Source organism: Meleagris gallopavo, chromosome 11, assembly GCF_905368555.1.
Source record: "Meleagris gallopavo chromosome 11, MGAL_WU_HG_1.1, whole genome shotgun sequence".
NCBI lineage: Eukaryota > Metazoa > Chordata > Aves > Galliformes > Phasianidae > Meleagris > Meleagris gallopavo.
Genome location: NC_139414.1, coordinates 18,404,776 through 18,423,882, shown reverse-complemented (window position 1 = coordinate 18,423,882; position 19,107 = coordinate 18,404,776). Strand labels below are relative to the sequence as shown.

Sequence of the window (19,107 nt, the reverse complement as noted above, 5' to 3'; positions counted from 1 at the left end):
GTGGTGTATGATGCACGGGAAACTACTTCTTAGTTACCTTTAATATACAACAATGGTTTTCTTAGGCTACAGCTACAGATTGCAGCAAGGCAGCAAAAAGCAGTTTTGCAGTAAGTGGTCGAGGTGTCCTTAAACACATACAACGGTTCTCATTTCTTCTGTGTATTTGATATGAACCACATACGGGCTGCAGGGAGAAAAATGAGGCTGAGGATAATCACGCTAAGTGTACTAGGAAGCAGGATTTGGCTGAACACCTCTGTTTTGTCATTAAATGAAGTAGCAGCAAAGCCATGAGAGTGTTCAGGCTGCTTAAGGCAGTACGTTGTGTGGAAGCAAGCAGAGATGTTGTCTTGCTGCTGCTTTGGGTATTTCACCCCTTTCTCTATGTTAGGGTAAGGAGATCTGGCTGTTGGTACTGAAACACCCTTAACAAAGTGGGCTTGCTGGGATTATTTGGCTGGAGGTGGAGCAGGCTGCTGAGGAGGGTTATTTAAAGACTGGGATGGAGCTGTAGGCTGATAAATTGATTTGCAGATGATTGGAAGATTTGAACACGGTAATGGTGGCAGTTTTATTTTTTATCAGTTTGCATGTTTAATATCCACTGGCACATACACAAGCACAAACCACTGTAATTGTTCAAATGGAGTCTGGGGAAAAGAGAAGAAAGCAGAGGCTTAGACATGGTCTTAGTTTGTAATGGATTGGCGTGCCTTTCTTTATTAAAAGCAAATACACATTTCTTTCTAATAGAGACGTGGAGCTGTATTACAGATCCTTGGCTGGCTTTGAATTATTTGTTTGCTGTCATATTTATTATGTTTTTTTAATCACATGAAAAGGAAACTGTTTAAAAATTAAATAGTGAAAAAGAAGAGCAAAAGGAGACAGACATTCTTTGAAAGCAAATGGTGAAAAGACAATATTTTGCCAGAGATTCAGTAGAAACCTTTGGGTATTTCTTTTAATAAAAGATGGGCAGTAATCAATCTGATCCAGTAAACAATGTAATTTCTTGTTAGTCCCAGAGATCCATCCACGATAAATATAATGGGGAGTGACAAAAATAGATCCTGACTGCTGAATAAATGCTGTTATAAAAGCACATTTCCATTACAGCAGCCCTGCTTCTGAGCTCTGCATCAGGAAGGAATGTGCATGCAGAGAGAGATGCCTCCTCACAACCTGCTTGTTGCAGAGGACTTTGTGTGGGAGTGGTGGGGGAGACTGGGGATGTGAAAAAGGGGTTGATGTGCGAACTTCAACAAGTTCTATATTGGTTTAGTGTGGATACTGAAACACATCCTTTTGTTTTAATGACGAGTGATGACTTAGCGTTCCCTGGATGACTACTGATTTCTCACAATTACAAGGGGACATCATGTTGAGTTCTTGGTGTCTCAGCTGCATGTTTTCACCCCCCTCTGGAGACCTCAATTTTTCCAACAAACTTCATTCTCGTAATTATGAATAGTTAGTGATGTGCTGTTTGTTACCCAAGGAGAACAAGTGCCTTGCTAGCCACTTACTACCACGGTTGAGGTTTCCCATGCACCCACTCTAAGACCCCACTTTGCTCTTTAAAAGAAGAGAAGTGGTATCAGGAGACACCTTGGGTGTGAAACCATGGGGCACAGCACCAGCTGTACTTATCCTTCTGGTAATCCAGCCATGTACAGCTCTGCACTGCATACCTCAATGTGATTGGTTTTTTTTTTTTCCCCACTGCTGTAGGCAAATTATAGATGAGGCCATTAAAAGAATAGCAGTTGGAGCTCCTTTACCCCCATTTGTTGAATTCCTGTATTTTGTTCTTGTAACATTTTCTGCATAATCAGTTTTAGTGCTGCCTTTGGGTAGTCTGCTTCTTTCCATTGATGCTTGGTTAGGTCTTCTGCACCATTATAAAGGAGAATCTAATGCTTTGAAATTAGCAACACGTGCATGTAAAATCATAAAAATGATCAAGGACGCTTTAAAATATTATATTTCAAGTGACTCATATCCTTTTAACCAAGCAGAGAACTTAAATGGCAATGTAAAATATATTTTCTAAATCTGCTCAATCACAACCTGCCTAGAGATGCCATTAACCCACTTGTTGAACTGGTTCTGGGAATTTAATGAGGGGGAATACATTTATGTTGTATCTTGTACTCTTATTTAATTCCATCTCTCTGAAACTTTCCACTGCAATACCCGAACTGCAGATATTTCTTTAACTATCTCCTTCCCAATCCCATCCACCAGATTCCAAAAAAAACCCACTTGTAGGTGGTGAAGTGTTGGATAGGCACGTAGCGTCAGGAGGAGAGAACAACTACTTTCAGAGGAGCCCTGCTATAAAACACAGAAAATATTTTGACAATTTCAGACCTGTGAAAATTAGGTGGTGTGAGGTGGAGCTTTGTTTCTCCGGACTGGTTCTTCCATTGGAGACTGAGGCCCTGAAATAGTCACTGCTGGGTTAGGAAGCTCTTCTGTCACTGGCGTCTCAGTCACTGTGACTGGGATGTGGCCACAGGCAGATCTGAGGCTGGGTGCCATAACTTAAAGGAGTGTCTCTCTGGCAGAGAGTAGTAGAGAATGATACCGGGACAAGGAGCTGAATAATAGGAGCTACATGTGAAGTGAGATGGAAAGAGTAAATCTTTGCAGACATTTAATAGTGTTATATTCTAAGCTTTTGGGAAATTTTATTTGAAATTTTTTTACAACGGTAAATATAGTTTGTGCTCTATCTTATTTCTATTTCGCGTGAGAGAAAAATTCCCCATCTATGGCACAACACTTTACTGCTACCATTACTGCAGACTTTATAGATCAGAGATGTGTCAGCATGTTAGCTTTAGCTGTAATGCTTTTTTTGTGTGAAACCTTATGGGCCTTGCAGCCACTTTCTCATACTGACACTCATAAAACGTTCAAGTTCTCATATTTATTATTTAATTTGCTTCCTATATAAAGCAACAGAGCACTTCAATACATGAATGTGAAGCTAAAAATGACAGGCAGGCATGAATGGGACTAATGAGTTTTAATAATGCACATATTAGAAACCGCTAAAGGAAGTTTAATTAAGAAAAACAAGTTAAGCATGAAATTCATTTTGGAAGAAATACAAGTAAAGTCACAGATGTACAGAATGCTCCATCACAGGAAATGGACTCTCAAGTTGATAGATCCCTATGATGCCAATATTGCACTCCAAATGTAGTGTGCACTCCACAGCTCTGTAAGCATGGTAACGCCATTCAAGAGCACTTTTGAACTTGAGTTAGAGATACTGGGTTTATGATTAACAAATTATATTTGTACCTCTGTGGCTTTTATAATGGGTTGGAATTTGATCTCGTTAGCACTGATGGAATTGAGACCAGGATCAGATCCAGTAAGATGAACATTTGCTGTGTTGGTGCCACAAGGAAATTTGTTGCCTTTTTTTTCTTTTTAATTCATCATATTAAAAAGCCAGCTATTGATCTAGCTCTATAACAAGATTTTTGTGTGCTTTGGAAGTGTTATTATATGTTAGCCAGATAGCAGAACAATTCATAGACAAATCCGAGTTCATTCCATTATCTGTGTTTTCAGCATTCTCTGTAAAGAAAATGTAATAACTGTATTTCAGCTTTTTTAACCTTGAATTCCTAATGCCTGAAATAGGAAAATCAAAGTGGCATCATTCTTCTGAATCTGATACAGAAGTTTGCCTTAGGTGATGATCTTCCATTAAACATAGTATTACTGTTGGTATTATAACTGTGTTAAAGATAGTTAACAAAATCCAATTTATTTTTCTCCTGTGATTAACCACAGTCTGAATCAAGGGTTGCTCACAAATGCAGATGAGGTAATGAACTCTGTTACTAATTCTAGAACATTTTCACCTGCAAGGGATGCTGAAAGAACACCTCCTTTAAGAGCCCTCCATTCCCACCTGATTGCTTGAGCAGGGTATTCCAAGCTCTGGTATGTCTGTTAATACCAAGCTCTGGTATGCCCTGCTGATAAAGTGATCACTTTTAAAAAGCGTTAGTTGAAGACAGTTAAATTAACTTGGCTTTATGGTGTAGCATATGTCGATTTCAGTATTGGAGATGTTAGATGAGAGACAGATGTCGAATATTTGTTTTTCTCTGGTGTGACCCATGGTTACCAGGAATTCAGTTCAGTTCCTAGAGTAGGTCAAAAACTCTTCATGTCCTGAAGCACACTACTGCCATCAACACAACAGCCATCTGATCATTTGGTAGAATAGCTCGAGCACTCAAATGTGAGTACAAATGTGGTCCATTTAAGAGTTAACCATAAGCTGCTAAAAGGAATAAAGGTTCACTTCAGTGCCCATTATATTCCACGCCAGTGCATCTGTCATTTTTAATTTAAATCTGTATTACTTAGCTGTCTAAAACTTTATACGTAAGTGACAGAGTTACCCATTCTTTCTGTTATGGGTAAAATCACCATTTCGTTACCTACTTACTGTGCAAAATGTCAGATAGCTACAGTCCACATTAACAAATTGTAGCCAACTTCTGGTAATATAAACAATTACTTTAGCTAAGAAGTAGAACTATTTTAAGAAAATGATTTATTGATATGAGTAAATGAAAGATAATAAGACTGAAGTGACCCTCTTCTTTCCATACGTTTAATTTATCTAATTCAAAAACATCTTAATAGAAAATTAAGATCAAAAGTCTTCTTATTTTGGCAAACCAAGATGCAGAAATTATTTAGAGAGATCTTTTGATCATGAAAATACTAATTAATAATGAGTTAGCATTAGTGAATATTCCCACTAATGGGGAAGAACAAAAATACAGCGAAACCGAAAAGTACATGGCAATTTAAATGAGTCTTATATCATCTACTCAATTTGATCCAACTTTTCATTAATTTGTGCTTCATTGTGTTGAATAATGTATTCATATGTATTCACTTGCAGTTTTTCCTGATTTGGTTGTAAGGTTTTGTGTACAAAAGGTGCTGTTAGATAGAGGCAAACGTGAGAGTTACATTGAGGAATCAGATCCTGTGATCTGTGAGTGATATATTGACACAGCTTGAAGCATTTGGAAATCCCTACCCCTGGATTGTTTGCGGACCTGTGTAGCATAACACTTGTAATCCCATACTAATGTGGGGTGGGACCGTGACCCCAGCAGAATAATGTCTTATTTGTACCCTTGTTGGCAGTTTCAGCAAAGGCTGTGCATGTCAATTGATCTGGATCTGTAGCTGCTTTCTGAAGCTCCCCAAGCTCCTCCAGATCTGTGCCTTTCTAAGGTGTGTGAGACTCAGGATTGCAGTCTCCTGTCTTACCAGTGCAAAGACCTGCTTTTTAGAGTGCAAATAGCTCATTTCTTGAACTAAACACATGTAAATCCCTTCCTTCCACCAAGTCTCTGTGGAAGTACCCAAAAGCAGGGTCTGTTTCCAAATTTTTATTACTACACTGAGAGAAAATACGCCTTATTTGAAACAACACTTCTCTTTACCAACTTGAAATGTGAAGGAAGAGATGGGAAGTTTCATGATACGTCTCTGGAGGATTTGCCTGATCAGGCTGACAATCGTTGTGTCACAGCGATCCGGTGTTCACCCTGGGTCACAGTTGTCCCTTTAATGGCTTCTGTTTTGCTGGCCGTGTTCCTGTTTGGGATCACAGCGTTCTTCAGAACACAGGTTTCCTTTTAGAGACACAAAACATCTTTAGGCTCTCAGTTGTAAGTAGAGACCGTTGTAAGGAAAAATGGATGCAAATGCAGTTGGTTCTGCAAAATTGTATTTGTGTTTCGAGATGAAGCAGCACTGTATGATGTTCGAAACCCTTACAGTCACTTTCTATGAATATTTGTGCAATTGGGAGTTTGCAGTAAAATTGAAGTGGAAAGGAATTTTTAAGCATGATTATCAAGTCACAGAGTAAATCTTCAGCTAAAAAGAAAGCAGCCAGTGGTGTAAAGACTAAATAATGCCCAGCATATGGCCAGGAGCACCAAGTCCTACTGAAGGTTTTATTAATCCGTTGGAGCTATTGACAGGTGGTACAGTTCAAGACATCCCTTAAGATTTGAAGCTCTGTGCAAGAGTGACAAAGAGGAGTTTGGCTGCTGCAGTTTGCAGCAGATGCGGCTGGTTGTGGGATGCCCTGTGTCATTGGAAATGCAAAGATACTCTGAAGTTATCTTGGGCTGTTCGCTCCTCAGCATACTAAATGCTGTTCTAAAGTATTTCAGCATCTGAGCTATAAAGTAATTTAAATTCAGAAAGGAAGATAATCAAATAATGGATGATAGAAGAAACCTCTATATAGCATAGACTGTTCCAAAGACCGTGAAAGACTTTATCAAATACCTTTTACAGTAGAATTCATTTGCGTTACCACAGGGAACAATTGTGATCCTCACATCTAGACAATAAAAAATCTGAAAATGCTTCCCCTCTTCAGATCTACAGTACTCTGCTGCTAAAGCTTTATACCTTGGCTCAAACTGATCGTCTCTGTTCTTTGGTTTACTGTGATGCTCCCCTCCCTGATTATTTCCCCCTCTGTTAATTGCTTCTGTCTCACTGACTCCTGATCAGTCCTTTGGAGTCTGGATACCACGGGAAAGTCCTATGTAGATCAGCTGCTGGAGGACTAAGGAAAATTTTGTGTCCAACATTGATGCTGAGCTACTAAGACAGCTAAGCCCCAGGCTGGCATCCCCACTTTGCCTTCCCACCTACTTCTGGATATAAAATTTTGGCATAAAATTCTCATAAGATCTGAATAATCTCAGTCTCCTTATTTGTGTGAGTTAGTGTTCTTACTTCTGTAGCCTTGGTGCAGCCAGCAGCAGGCTTAGATGTTTGACCTATCTGACTCTCAACAATAAACTGTTGCCTAATAGGGAAAAACAAAAACCTAGAATTCAAGTTATGAGCACAATACAAATCTGTTGATTCCAACTTTGCAAAGCCTTACAGTTTATTGCCTTGTGTGGCTTAAAAATCTATTCACTGAAGCTAGCTAGTACCCAAAAATTAATTAATGAGAATAGCCAAACAATTTAGTCTTATCAGTTTAGCCCAGTTTCTGTCTTAGAGCAAAACTTCATCCAAGAGAAGCAAACCAGAACTTTCAATCACAGCAGAGATGTTCAGCTGCAGCAGCAAGATGAACGAGCTTAAAACTGTAGCTTGGCTCTATGATTTGCTTTGAATTTACATAACTTATTCTGAACTGAAATTATTATTTAAAGGAAAATGTCTCGCTGAAGTCTTACAATCCAAAATATGTCTCTGTTCTGATTAACTCCTGTGACTTCCATCACTGTTGTTAAAACTTCCTGTTTTAGGTACCAAAAGTGGGTTAGAAAGTTGTCTTAGAGCTGAAAACTGGTCTATATCTCATAGGGTGAGAATTGTTCCATCTTTCCATGACCTCCTGTTCCATCACTGCACGTCAGCTCAGAGCAGCAAAACTGCATGAAGTGGCCTCTGCTCCAGCACCCGTCCTCTGCCTGTACTATTTCTCAAGCAATAGCCCACTACCTTCAAAATGTGACAAGGCTTACTGAGAGCCAATTGTTCGCATGCCCTTCTGTTCAAGTTTATTAAACACATACGTTAACTCAGGGCAATTATTTTCTGCAGCTAAATTGGTGTGTTTCCAGTAAACACAAAGAGTTTGAAGCTGGAGAATGAAGGGCATAAGCCTTCATTCTTAATGCGTATTCACAGTGAAGGTGTTAGAATTAGCAGAGAAAGAAAGGGAGAGAGAAAACTGTGGAAAAGCTTCATCTATCTCCTTATTGCCTCCTGAGATGGATTGTTCAGAGCGAAAGGAATGCTAGACATGAACCAAATCTCCTGCTGTCCTATATAGCTTTTACAATCTCCTTTTTAATAACCCAAACTGCAGGGTAGTCTGACTATTAGACAAGCCGTTCTTTTGAATTCTCTCTCCAATGTGTATAGACATGATAAAAAAAAAACAACAATTCTCATTAAAACTGCCAATGCTGTTCAAAAACAGGTGGTTTAAAATGTTTCCCATGCAAAGCAAAACACATTTCTTGTGCTTTACACACTGCTTAATAGGGAGCGTAAGATTACACTGCTATGTTGTGTATAACACTGCATTTTAAATAATAGGATATTGTAAGTCGTGTTAGAAATATGTTTAACATGCATATGGAAGATATAATGATATGCACTGAGTAATTTTCAGAAGTGCTGGAACACACAGCCTTGTGTAACAACCTCTGAGTTAACATGGTTGAAAATAGAGTCTGGAATTTGTGATGATACAGTCCCTGATCCTAACCGATGATTTTTCCAGGATACTGTTCAGTCAGCATGTGGGTATATGAAAGATAAGATTTCCACTGCCCTATGGGAGCGTTTGTTGTTTATATTGTAAAATAAGAGTGGTAGGAATTGAGTGTGTTCACGGTGCTTTTTCATTCGTGAGTAGTTGAAAAGGAAGGTGGGATGGGTCTGAAGCAACCATTGTGATGTGCTGCTCCATCCCTAACGTGCCTGCTCAGACCCTTTTCCTGATCAGTTTTCAGGGACAAACACTGATGTCTAGCCATAATTCTGTGCAAATCTGGAATTTCCATTCACTTTGGTGGAGTAGACTGTGGGCCTTCGTCATTCTGTGGCTGTTTCACACTGCCACAATTTGGGTGCATTTCATTAGCTATTAGAAATTTGAGGGATAAGAAAACCATACAAAGCATGGTAATTTGTGTTATTCTTATAAAGGTATACCAATTGTCCTGATGTTTGAATCAGAAGTTGTATTGTTAAACGAACAAATGTTTGCATATATTGTCATCTGCTCTGGATGAAATAAAAAGCATTTGAGTCTTCTGCATGCCTGTATATCTTAATTCACTCTTTTACTTCAAATAAATAATTACTTCCTTTTTGGTAACTAGTGCAAATAAGGTGAGAATTGATTTGGAGATGATGCAGTTAAATTAAATATGAGCATAAACACGTATTTAATGGGGCCTGGCAGCAAAGTGCTTATTCTTGACAAGGTGAATTTTAAAAATGTGTTTTCTATCAGATCTGTTTCTTCTGAAAAACCTGTGTAAATTCAACAGGTGTCGTTATGGATAATCCAGTAATCAGTGCTTCACCCACCATTTCATGGACCCATAAACTAGTGCAGTTTTACTTACATGGTTCTAGTAGCTATTAATGTATGTACGTAACTTGTGAAACATCTAGTTATCACTCTGCTCATATTAGCTCTTTCATACTAATGATTTATTTTCATTTTCTCCAGGATATAGACCTGCGGCTAACTGGATTTGATTTATAAGAGGGGATTCTGCAGTAAATGGCCTCTCTCTTCATATTGCTGCTATGGAAAACAGAATTGTCAATAGGATGTAGTCTGATAAATAGTGCTGAGTGAAGATGCAGCTTCAATAAGTGTGAAATCAATGGAAGATACTTACCACATGAAAAGCCTTTTGAGATTTTTCTGACAGGCTCCTATTTAGGAAACTTGATCTGTTTCCTTTGGTCGCCCTCTTTTTTACACCAGTGGATACAAATAAGATTGCTTCATTGTAGTCACACAACTAATGTGGGACCATGGCCTTTCCAAGATCCATGTGGCTGAACTGTGTATGGAGAGCGCTGATAGCCCGCCTGCTACACATGGGATTGAATGCCACTTTTGCTTTCTCTATACTTGGATTTTTGCTTCACGCTGCAGCTGTGTCCTCCCAAAAATTGGATGATACCAACCCAGTGGTGACCACCAACTTTGGCAAGATAAGAGGGATTAAGAAGGAACTAAATAATGAAATTTTGGGGCCTGTTATTCAGTTTCTCGGGGTTCCGTATGCTGCCCCTCCAACAGGGGAGCGCCGCTTTCAACCTCCTGAGCCTCCGTCTCCCTGGGCAGATATCAAAAATACCACTCAGTTTGCTCCAGTGTGTCCCCAGAACATTATAGAAGGCAGGTTGCCTGAAGTCATGCTTCCCGTGTGGTTTACTAATAACTTGGATGTAGTTTCCACCTATGTACAAGATCAGAATGAAGACTGCCTCTATTTAAATATCTATGTCCCAACCGAGGATGGTGAGTTAATAGCAGGCAAAACAGGGAGATCTTTTTATTTTCCTGTTCTACGTTCTAACAATATTAATTCATGTCTACTGTTAGCATGGCTTTCTTTGTTGCATGCCAGCAAACTACATGTATGCATGCTGCTTTTCTTTGTATGCATCTGTCCTTTTTTTAAAAAAGAATTCTGTCTACACTCATTTCTTTTCTCCCACAGCACGTGTATTTTTAGGTCAAATTTGGTGCCTAATTCTCATTGCCACCCACTGACTTCTGGGAAGATGCATCAACATCTTATCCATTGCATGTGCAGGCACCACAAGTTGAGATTCTTCCGCACCTAATAACGCAGGTCATATTTGAGTTAGATAGTGGTGTTGCATGCTCCTACTGTCTGTGACGGAGCTCCATGTTATTTTCTAGTCTTCTATTCATTTTTCAGTCAAAAGAATATCCAAGGAATGTGCCAGAAAACCCGGCAAGAAAATTTGTAGAAAAGGAGGTATGTATAAAGTGTACAAAAAAAAGTGGGGGAAAAATCGAAACCTTGCAAAGGAGGAACATATAATACAGCTGAAAAAGGTTGATTTGCTGATGCTGTAAAGTGAACAGTTACGGTCCGTCGTGTCGTAGTAAAGCCAGAAAAGTACTTGAGGAGAGGACTGTATAAAGCAGAAGAGCAGATAACATTTGCAAAGCTTGAACTTGGTTGATCCTGATCATCTCTCTTTCAGTGTCCTATACTGATCCCGTTGGCAGCTTCTCTGTCATGGCCTCGTGGTACAGAGGAGTGTCTGTCCCTCGTATGCCGACACCCTGCGTTGTATATGCATGCACAGGAGGTGGCTCTCATGCCTGGGAGCCACTGATGCTGCTGGCGCTCCACAGCTCTATAATCCGGCGGCGTAGTGCGGTGGCTATTAGGTACTGTAGCAAAGCAGAGCTGAAAATCTGTGTTGACTTCCTATGTGATCCATGCTGTTTTCTTAAAGCAGCGTTCACTTCTCTGGGATGTTTTTGTGAAACACTTCTTTTTCGTTTATGCGCTTGGAAAAGCGAGTGCTGATTTCTTTTATTGGGTGATTACGGCTCTCTTTGTAAAACCCCAAATCTCTTAATAGGGGTGTAAAGAAATGTTAAAATGTCATGAGGTGATACTTTGGAAACTAGGGTGTTCTAGAATCTTGGCTTCTACCACTGTAGTGTTAGACAGCATGGGGGAATTTGCAGGTTTCTTTGTGGACATTTCCAAATCCCCAAGGCAATTGATGTGTGATGTGCAAGGTATATTCTTTTTTGAAGCAGGCATTTGGTAACAACTTTAAAGTATTAATTTTATACTACTTTACACATTTGTTTTTCAACAAGTTATTGTTTTTTATTATTACCTCTGAAATGTGCTGTGAAATTGTTGGTGTACTCTTGAACCTCGAGTGCTTTTTAGGGTAAACAGAGGTGTGTGGAAGGTACCTATTACCTGTAGTCTGCATTTTTAATATAAGTTACTATATGCTGCAGTTACTCCAGAACAAATATAGCAAATGTCATAGCAAGAAATGGTAAAAAGTCAGGCAAGATTCAACTCTGTTAACTTAGATCTAGGCATCTAACTGAAGGTGGCCTTATTTTCCAAGGTTCTTGCTATTGCAGTTTTACTGATTGTTAATTGCAGCTAGTTGTTAATTATTAATTGTTAATTGAAGTTGCTCTGTGTATGCTTTTCTAGATGTCTGAATCCAGTTGCAGTTACTTAAGGCAGTTAAATTTGTTCTTAAAGCACTGGGCTTTGAGTCAACCACTGATGTTTCTATTGGGGAATTTCTTTTCTCAGTGCTGTAAAAATACAATTGCTTAAGCTGGATTGCCAAAGTTGGAAACAAAGATAATCAGGGTACGGTGAGCAACGTCACTTCTTCACACATCATTCAAGTTAGAATAACTGCTGTCATTTATATGCATTCAATTAATGTGCAGCGCTGCAGCAGTTATTACGCAGTTCATCAAGCGTGTGTAATTAGCTGAGCAACTTTCACTTCCTATCACCCAGACACTGATTCACAAAGTCATAAATAAAGATGCAGATCTCCATCATTGTTCTCAGAAAGTATTTTTCCTATGAGAGAATATTAAAAAAAAAAAAAAAAAAACACACCCAAAAACAACCTCAGAAAAATAGCAAAAATAAAGGAAAGAGGAGCCCAGTAGATGAGAAAGTCATGTTTATTGTCTTGTGAGCCCAAAGGAGAATAAAGAGAGTTATTTGAAATTCAGGAGGTATTTCTGCAGTTAAATTCATTGCATAAACAGCACAGTAAGGAGCAGCAGCAGCCTACCTTTCTCCTTGACGAGTGCAGAGAATTGCTGGATACCTTTTGCCTGGGCAGCTGGCAGAGCGGTAGCCATCCCTGTTAGCAGAGCAGCTCACCCTCTGCTCACCCATACACAGCCTTGGGTTCTCCTTGGCCTGGACTGCCTTCATACCCCAGAGTAGAAGGGAGCAAGTGGTAGAACAAAGGTGCAGTAGAGTAAGGTCATCTTCCAGCTTGGAAATGGCCTTGGTTTTGTATGAGAAAGAAGAACGGACTGATATTGTCTTGTTTGCTGGATGTAGGTTGTAGTCATTTCATTACAATCAGTGAATGATAAGTTACTGAAAAGAGTAAATTGGAAAATGAGAGGAAAACTTTTATGCCATCTGCTTAATTAAAACAAGATACATAAATTAAAAGTTACCAAACTGACATTACGCTATCTTATATACTATTTAATGCCTTCTTATTATATGAAATAGATTTTATTAGATAAATAAACTAGTAACTAGAATTAATTGTCAGCTGAGGGATATGAGGAAATAAAAAATTTTGAAGAACAGGAAGTAATCTGATGAAGACAGATGTAGAAATGAAAGCAATCCTATCTGCAACTCCTGCTAGATGTTGTAATGGGAATTATAACCATTACGATGTGTTGTTGGATTTTGATATGAGCACTACAGAGACTACAGGTTGATAGGATGGAAGCTGAGTGAAAAGCAGGGAGGAAATATTAGCCTGATTTTTGCTCAATATAGTTGCTTATATTTCAATATATTTCTTAAACTTCAATTTACTGTCTCTATAAGTAATGAAAGATCATTTGTTTTCATGCCTGTTTCTTACCGGGTCTGTGAAGGTCAAAAGTTGCTTAATTATGTTATGGATGTGCATACAATAACACCTGTTTGCTAGGGCTGGTTTTAGAGTTTGTTCAAAGGCATTCGTTAGTTTCGTGTTGTTTTCTTTGTGGCTAGTCTCCATAGTTTTAAGTTGTAGTAGAACTTAAATTATATCCCAGATGACACCATTTTACTGACTGATATGGTTATATTGCTGATGATGTGGTAGTTCTTGCAAACTTTAGCATCATTTATAGGAAATACCTGAATAGTTTTGCACTCTGTTTAGTGTTGCTGATCTCTGTTTGATAGTCAAGGCGTGAACTTGTGATCTGGAATGACAGAGTAACGCATTACCACTTTTGAGGGTTGTACCTTCTGTTTTAGCTGCAAGCTTGTGGTTTCTTATTTGTTTTTTTTTTAATACTGTCTATCCATTTAGCTGTGTTACTAAGTTTTGCACCATGAGTGTCCTACTTTAAGTTCTAACGACAATTATAAAATGAAGTTTGAAAATCACGACCACTAAAAGAAACCCCAGATACTATGTGTTCTGCAATTGGGATGACAGTATGCCTTTTGCGATGAACCTGTACAAAAGCCTTCATGTTGCCTGAATAGATCTCAATGTGAAGATATGGAAGTGTGGTTTTCAGAGAAAATATGATATATACTGCATGTCGTGGAAGTAGTTTGGGAGACAAGACTACTTGTAGGAGAATTGTGGTGGAATAAGGAAATAAATCACTTGATCCTTACTTTTACATGTGGGAATTATCAGTGGCTAAGAAACTGCCCAACATCAGTGACTTCTTCACATGCGGATTCTGTTTCTTATTCTAGTTGGTGCAGAGAATAAATTTTAAATGCGAAGAATCATGATCTGAACTACCTCATTTGAGAGTGTAGTGTGAGACAGCTCTATTAATATTTATGCCTCCTAATGGGCTACTTGATTTTCAGACAGCAAAGCTCCCACCACCATAGTTTCTGGGTTATGGCTGTGATTATCATGGATGCACATATATGTGTTCATACAAATACTCTCTCAGAAACAAAATAAAAAGAGCAGTGCTATCATCTCATCCTGCATTGAACATTCATTGTTTTCCTTTGAGAATATCTTACATCAATTGTGATTCATAAATGCCACTGATAACTTTAGGGCTTTTAATCTTAGCACTATGAAAGATTTTTCATAAATCTAAGCACATATGAAAAGTCCCATTTAGTCTGTTACCCTTTGCTTACACTGGATGTTTCTTCCAATATTCTATTTAACTATCTCAGAGCTATTTGACTGACCGTCTAATTTTGGAAAAAAAGGTAATTAATGCAACCTATACAGTTTCTAGACCTTTATTAAATAACCATTCTTCTCTATGCTTTTTTCAGCTCTGAAATCGATAAGGAAAGTACAAGTTTGGACCTGAGGAAATCTGTATTTCCATCTACAACATTTGTTGATTGATTATCATATTCTTTTTTTTCTAAATGTCCGATGTAGAAAATAATATTGAAGTATTGGACTTGTGAATGCTGTATTACTGAAAAACAATTGAGATATTCTTCTCCGGGGCAGTATAAATGAAAGAAGTCTAAGGTGTGTGCCTCCAGCACTGCAGGCTCAGCTGTGTCAAATTACATCGCACTGCCCAAGGGCTAAGAACATGCACTTGCAGGCCCTTACCAGGGCTTATGATGTCTTGAGAATGAATGCCAACACTCCCAGAGATACCTCAGTTCGTATTTTGGTGTATCTCAGCCTTTGCAGAGGGTGTAGATCTTCACCCGGTCATTTTGACCATTCATAATGGATTGTTTGCCTGCAGTTCACTTGTGTCAGTAGTTGCCTTCACACATCTGGAGTTTTCCCCTGTTTGCCCTTCCTGGCTCCTGCCTGAAGTTCCCTCCAACCTGTTCTGCCCTCGCAAGGCCAGTGCTCTTCCCTGCAGTATCAGTTGGTACAGATGTAGTCCATAATCCTGAACTCAGGTGCTATGTACTAAAACAAGAAGGCTGCATTTTTCTGTTCAATTTTGAATCACTGTGTTCCTGTATTTCATTCCTGAGATACCATAGCAGCATTTTTTATTATACTAGTAATACATGGAAGAAGATAATGAAGCAAACATTGTCTTGTACAGACCTTTTCATCCTTTCACAATCTAAAGCTGTTAGTGTCAGTTAGCAGCATTATCCAAAGACGTGTAGTAGGTTTATGTCATATTTGAAATAACATAAAATGCCTAAACTCTGATGTACTTTCCACAGTCCTTTTTCTGGGTGAGCCAATGCTTGACAATAGACAACTTTGCAGACTGCATTCCAGTCATCTTAAATGCCATCAACATTGGACAGAGTCCTCCCTAAATGTCTAGTTGTTCAGGCTGTTGCTGACCACACAGTCATCGTGCTGTCATTGCTTTGCTCATACAACTTGACAGTGCTTATAGCTCTCACAGGTCTGAAATTCTGATCTAATTCCATTCCTTGTCCATTATTTTGTTGCTCCCTTTTCATTTTCCACATCTTCCCCCACATGGGCTCTAAAATAATACTGTTACCTGCTAATATGAAGTCAGATAAAACTGTTCTGTGCTTCTTCACCTTGACTTTGTCACGTTGGACCAGCTGTACTCAGTAAATAAGACTGAAGTGGTTTTCCTTTCAATCTGCTGCTTTCTAATTTATCGCATAAAGCCAGACTGGTCAAAATATTAGAAGAAATAGTTATGGAAGAACATTTGTCCATTTTCAAGAGGAATCCTTGAGTCACTTGTGCAACTTTTGGATAGCTGTGTTTTTCTGCTTACTTCGTCTTTTTTTTTCCTGTATCATATTATTATTCCTTTGCTCTTCTCTGTGTTCATTCCCTTTGTTTCCTTGTTTCCTTATAATACATAAGGATACAAATTCTTTTAGTATTCTTGGCATATTTTTCAAGCTTGAATCACGATGCTTGTGTGTGTCAAACCATTCTTAAAGATCATCTCAATTATAATGTTAATAATCCGCTTATAAGTTGAATATTGCTCCAGTATAATTCCAGGTTTTCTTCAAATTCTTTTCACTTATAATTCTTTAACCCTCTTCATTTCATTTCTACTTACTTTGTGTTGCCAAATGCACGTCTTCTCTGCTTTGATATGTATAGTATTAATTATATTCTGCATTCAGAACCCCGCTGCTTTAATGAGCTTAACATAAATGAGATTTGTTTTTGGGATATCAATCCTTTTCTTCTGTTTTAATATTAATATCCCATATATTACTTTCTCATGCTTCTAATAACAGAGTTTTATCCTAAATAGAAGCAACCCTGAACAACAAAAGGCTGGGAGAAGTGGGACAAATCTGACTCGAAGCTTTGTCTGCACCCATCTTCTGACACATCACTGGTCGCTGGCCAGAATCAGCCACCTGGGGCTGCTGTAAGTGAAGGCAGACATTGCCAGACATGTGGAAACTGCTGGAGCTGGTTTTCCCTTCAAGATTTTGCTGTAGTGTCTAACTTCAGCAGCAACCGTAAATTGTGTTGCTAATTCTTCCACTGTGGGAATTGTTCTAATACCCCATGTGTTATCAGAGCAGTAATCAGAATCTGCCCTGGTAGAGTTTTCTGTGCTCTTTTCATTGAGAATGGCTTTTGCCTTTCCTATTCATACTGCTACGAATCGCTATGAATGTACACAGTAAGTTTGGTCTCAGGTACACGTCTGAAGAGAAATGGTTTGAAGTTGAAGGAAGATTTAGGTTGGATGTCAGGGGGAAGTTCTTTGCTATGAGAGTGGTGAGGTGCTGGAATAGCTGCCCAGAGAGGTTGTGGATGCCTCGTCCATCTCTGGAGGTGTCCAAGGCCAAGTTGGATGGGGCCCTGGGCAGCCTGGTCTGGTGTTAAATGTGGAGGTTGGTGGCCCTGCATGTGGCAGGAGGTTGGAGCTTCATGATCCTTGAGGTCCCTTCCAACCTGGCCATTCTGTGATTCTGTGAAGAGAAGGAAAATTACTTTTCTGGGTCTTCAGCTGTTGAAGCTCTGGAAGTCTGTTACTTCAGTTACCCTCTAAAGGTCTGTCTACCAAGGAGGGCACAGGGAGAAAAACCTTACGCAAGTTTTCTCTGTTTGCCAATAGGTTTGACCAAAAGGAACATTTTGGGGGAAGATCATGGCCAGTATGACTGGTTAACTTTAGCAGCAGCTGTGTTGGAGTGCTGTGCCCTGCACATGGGCTTTTCCAGAGTGCTTGTGGGGATCCAGGACTTGTCCTTTTATGTCCCAGAGGAATCAGAACACAGATTGCACATTGTTGTGGGTGCTGTTCCCTTTTTATTTATGTCAGTGGCAATTTGCAGTTCAATATCTTGTGAGATGCTGAGTTATTGCATAGGATAACTAAGTTTGGGCTATATTAATGGCAGTATTTTGAGATCAGCCTGCAGGGGCAAAGTATTGAGGTCTCTTCCTATGATTTAATATTTTTTAAATACATGTTTAATCCTTATTTTATTTTGTAATGTGTGGAAAAATCGTATTATCATATGTAAAGAGAAACTGGTAAGTAGAAATCTGTAAGAGAGAGACAGCCGATTATTATTTGTATTTGTTTTCTGGCAAGCTTCCATTTGTTAAATTTCACCCTTTCTATAAAGGCCTTCTTTAATTATTAGCTGAAAATCAGGTATTTATGTAATTATCGTAATTATATCTACACATCTAGTGTACTTGCAATTATTTCATTAAAAATTGCAATTATTATACAATTATAAGGGATAATGACGTCCTTGTAACATGTTGCAGAAGCCCTAATTAAATGATGGCATAAATGAATTGGAAGTAATTTAGAAGTTTTGAATATTGTTTTATCAGAAATATCAGAAGTGATTCATCCACATTATGAACTGGCAGTGAAACCCCTGCAAAGTTATTTTGAGCAAAGATTTCACAGAGCTCATGGAAAAGGATTTGTCTCTATTGCCTCTCTGTCATTACTTTCTGTTCTCTATATTCCTACACTCAAAACCTGCAGATTTTTAATAGAAAGGTGCGTTGTGTAAGACGATTGCACAGCTTGCTGAATCTTTCTAGAAGGCTCAGCCTAGAGCAAAATAGGATCTATGTGAAAGCACAGCCTGTACTTAGGGGAAAAACCTATGCAACAGTTGGTTCAAGGCGGTGGAAAAAAAAATATGAGGAGGTTTCATTACATGCTGAGCATTGATGATTTGCCTGAATGTTGGAATGCCCAAATGCTGCAACTCCAGGTGCTGGGGAAAGACAGGCAGAAATTCCTCCTGTTGCACAGGGCAGTGTGATGCTCCGAGCGCGGGAGGAGCGTTAGGCAGAGTGGGAACAGAGCGGCCTTGCAGAGCATCTCCCTTCCTGTCTCTGGAGTGGGTGGGGAAAGACAGGCCGGGATAACATGTGCCAGCATCTACCAAAGCCTCAGCATCACAGGTTTCTCATCTTCTGCCCTGTCAACTTTCTGTAGTGTACAGATGATCTCTCCCTTCAGTTAATTTTAAGTCATTGAAAATGGCAGCAAGGCAGATATAACGTTTAGGCTTCTTTAATCAATCTGTTATTTTAAATAACACCATGCTACTAAGTGATGGATACATAACAGAGAACCCATGGCAGGACTAGTGCTCATGTAGCCACCCTTACCACGGCACCCACCTCGGTTTTCTTCTGAAAGCAGCACCCTGCTGTGGGCTGGTGCCATGCAGACCAGCTGGAGGGCCCCATCCGAGCGCACCCGCTGCTCGCCTCCCACCTGCCAGCTGGAGCTCCTCCTCCAGTCCTTGCTCCCCGTTTGCTAGGGGAATGACTCATGCACATTCTTCCCATTTGCTTCAGATGCAT

At 39.2% G+C, this 19,107-nt stretch overlaps 1 protein-coding gene across 9 annotated transcripts in view; it reads left to right on the top strand.

Moving 5' to 3' along the window:
* Positions 1-19,107, top strand: part of NLGN1 (neuroligin 1) — a 494,803-nt gene that overhangs the window by 210,090 nt on the left and 265,606 nt on the right. For 5 of the 9 annotated variants that reach the window (XM_085232837.1, XM_085232836.1, XM_085232835.1 and 2 more), the window contains exons 2-3: positions 9,299-10,105; positions 10,533-10,592. In XM_085232837.1, the coding sequence (XP_085088963.1) occupies positions 9,613-10,105; positions 10,533-10,592 (553 nt within the window). In that variant the 5' untranslated portion in view covers positions 9,299-9,612. The remainder of the gene's footprint in view (positions 1-9,298; positions 10,106-10,532; positions 10,593-19,107) is intronic. The other 4 variants (XM_085232842.1, XM_085232841.1, XM_085232840.1 and 1 more) reach the window with 1 other exon arrangement.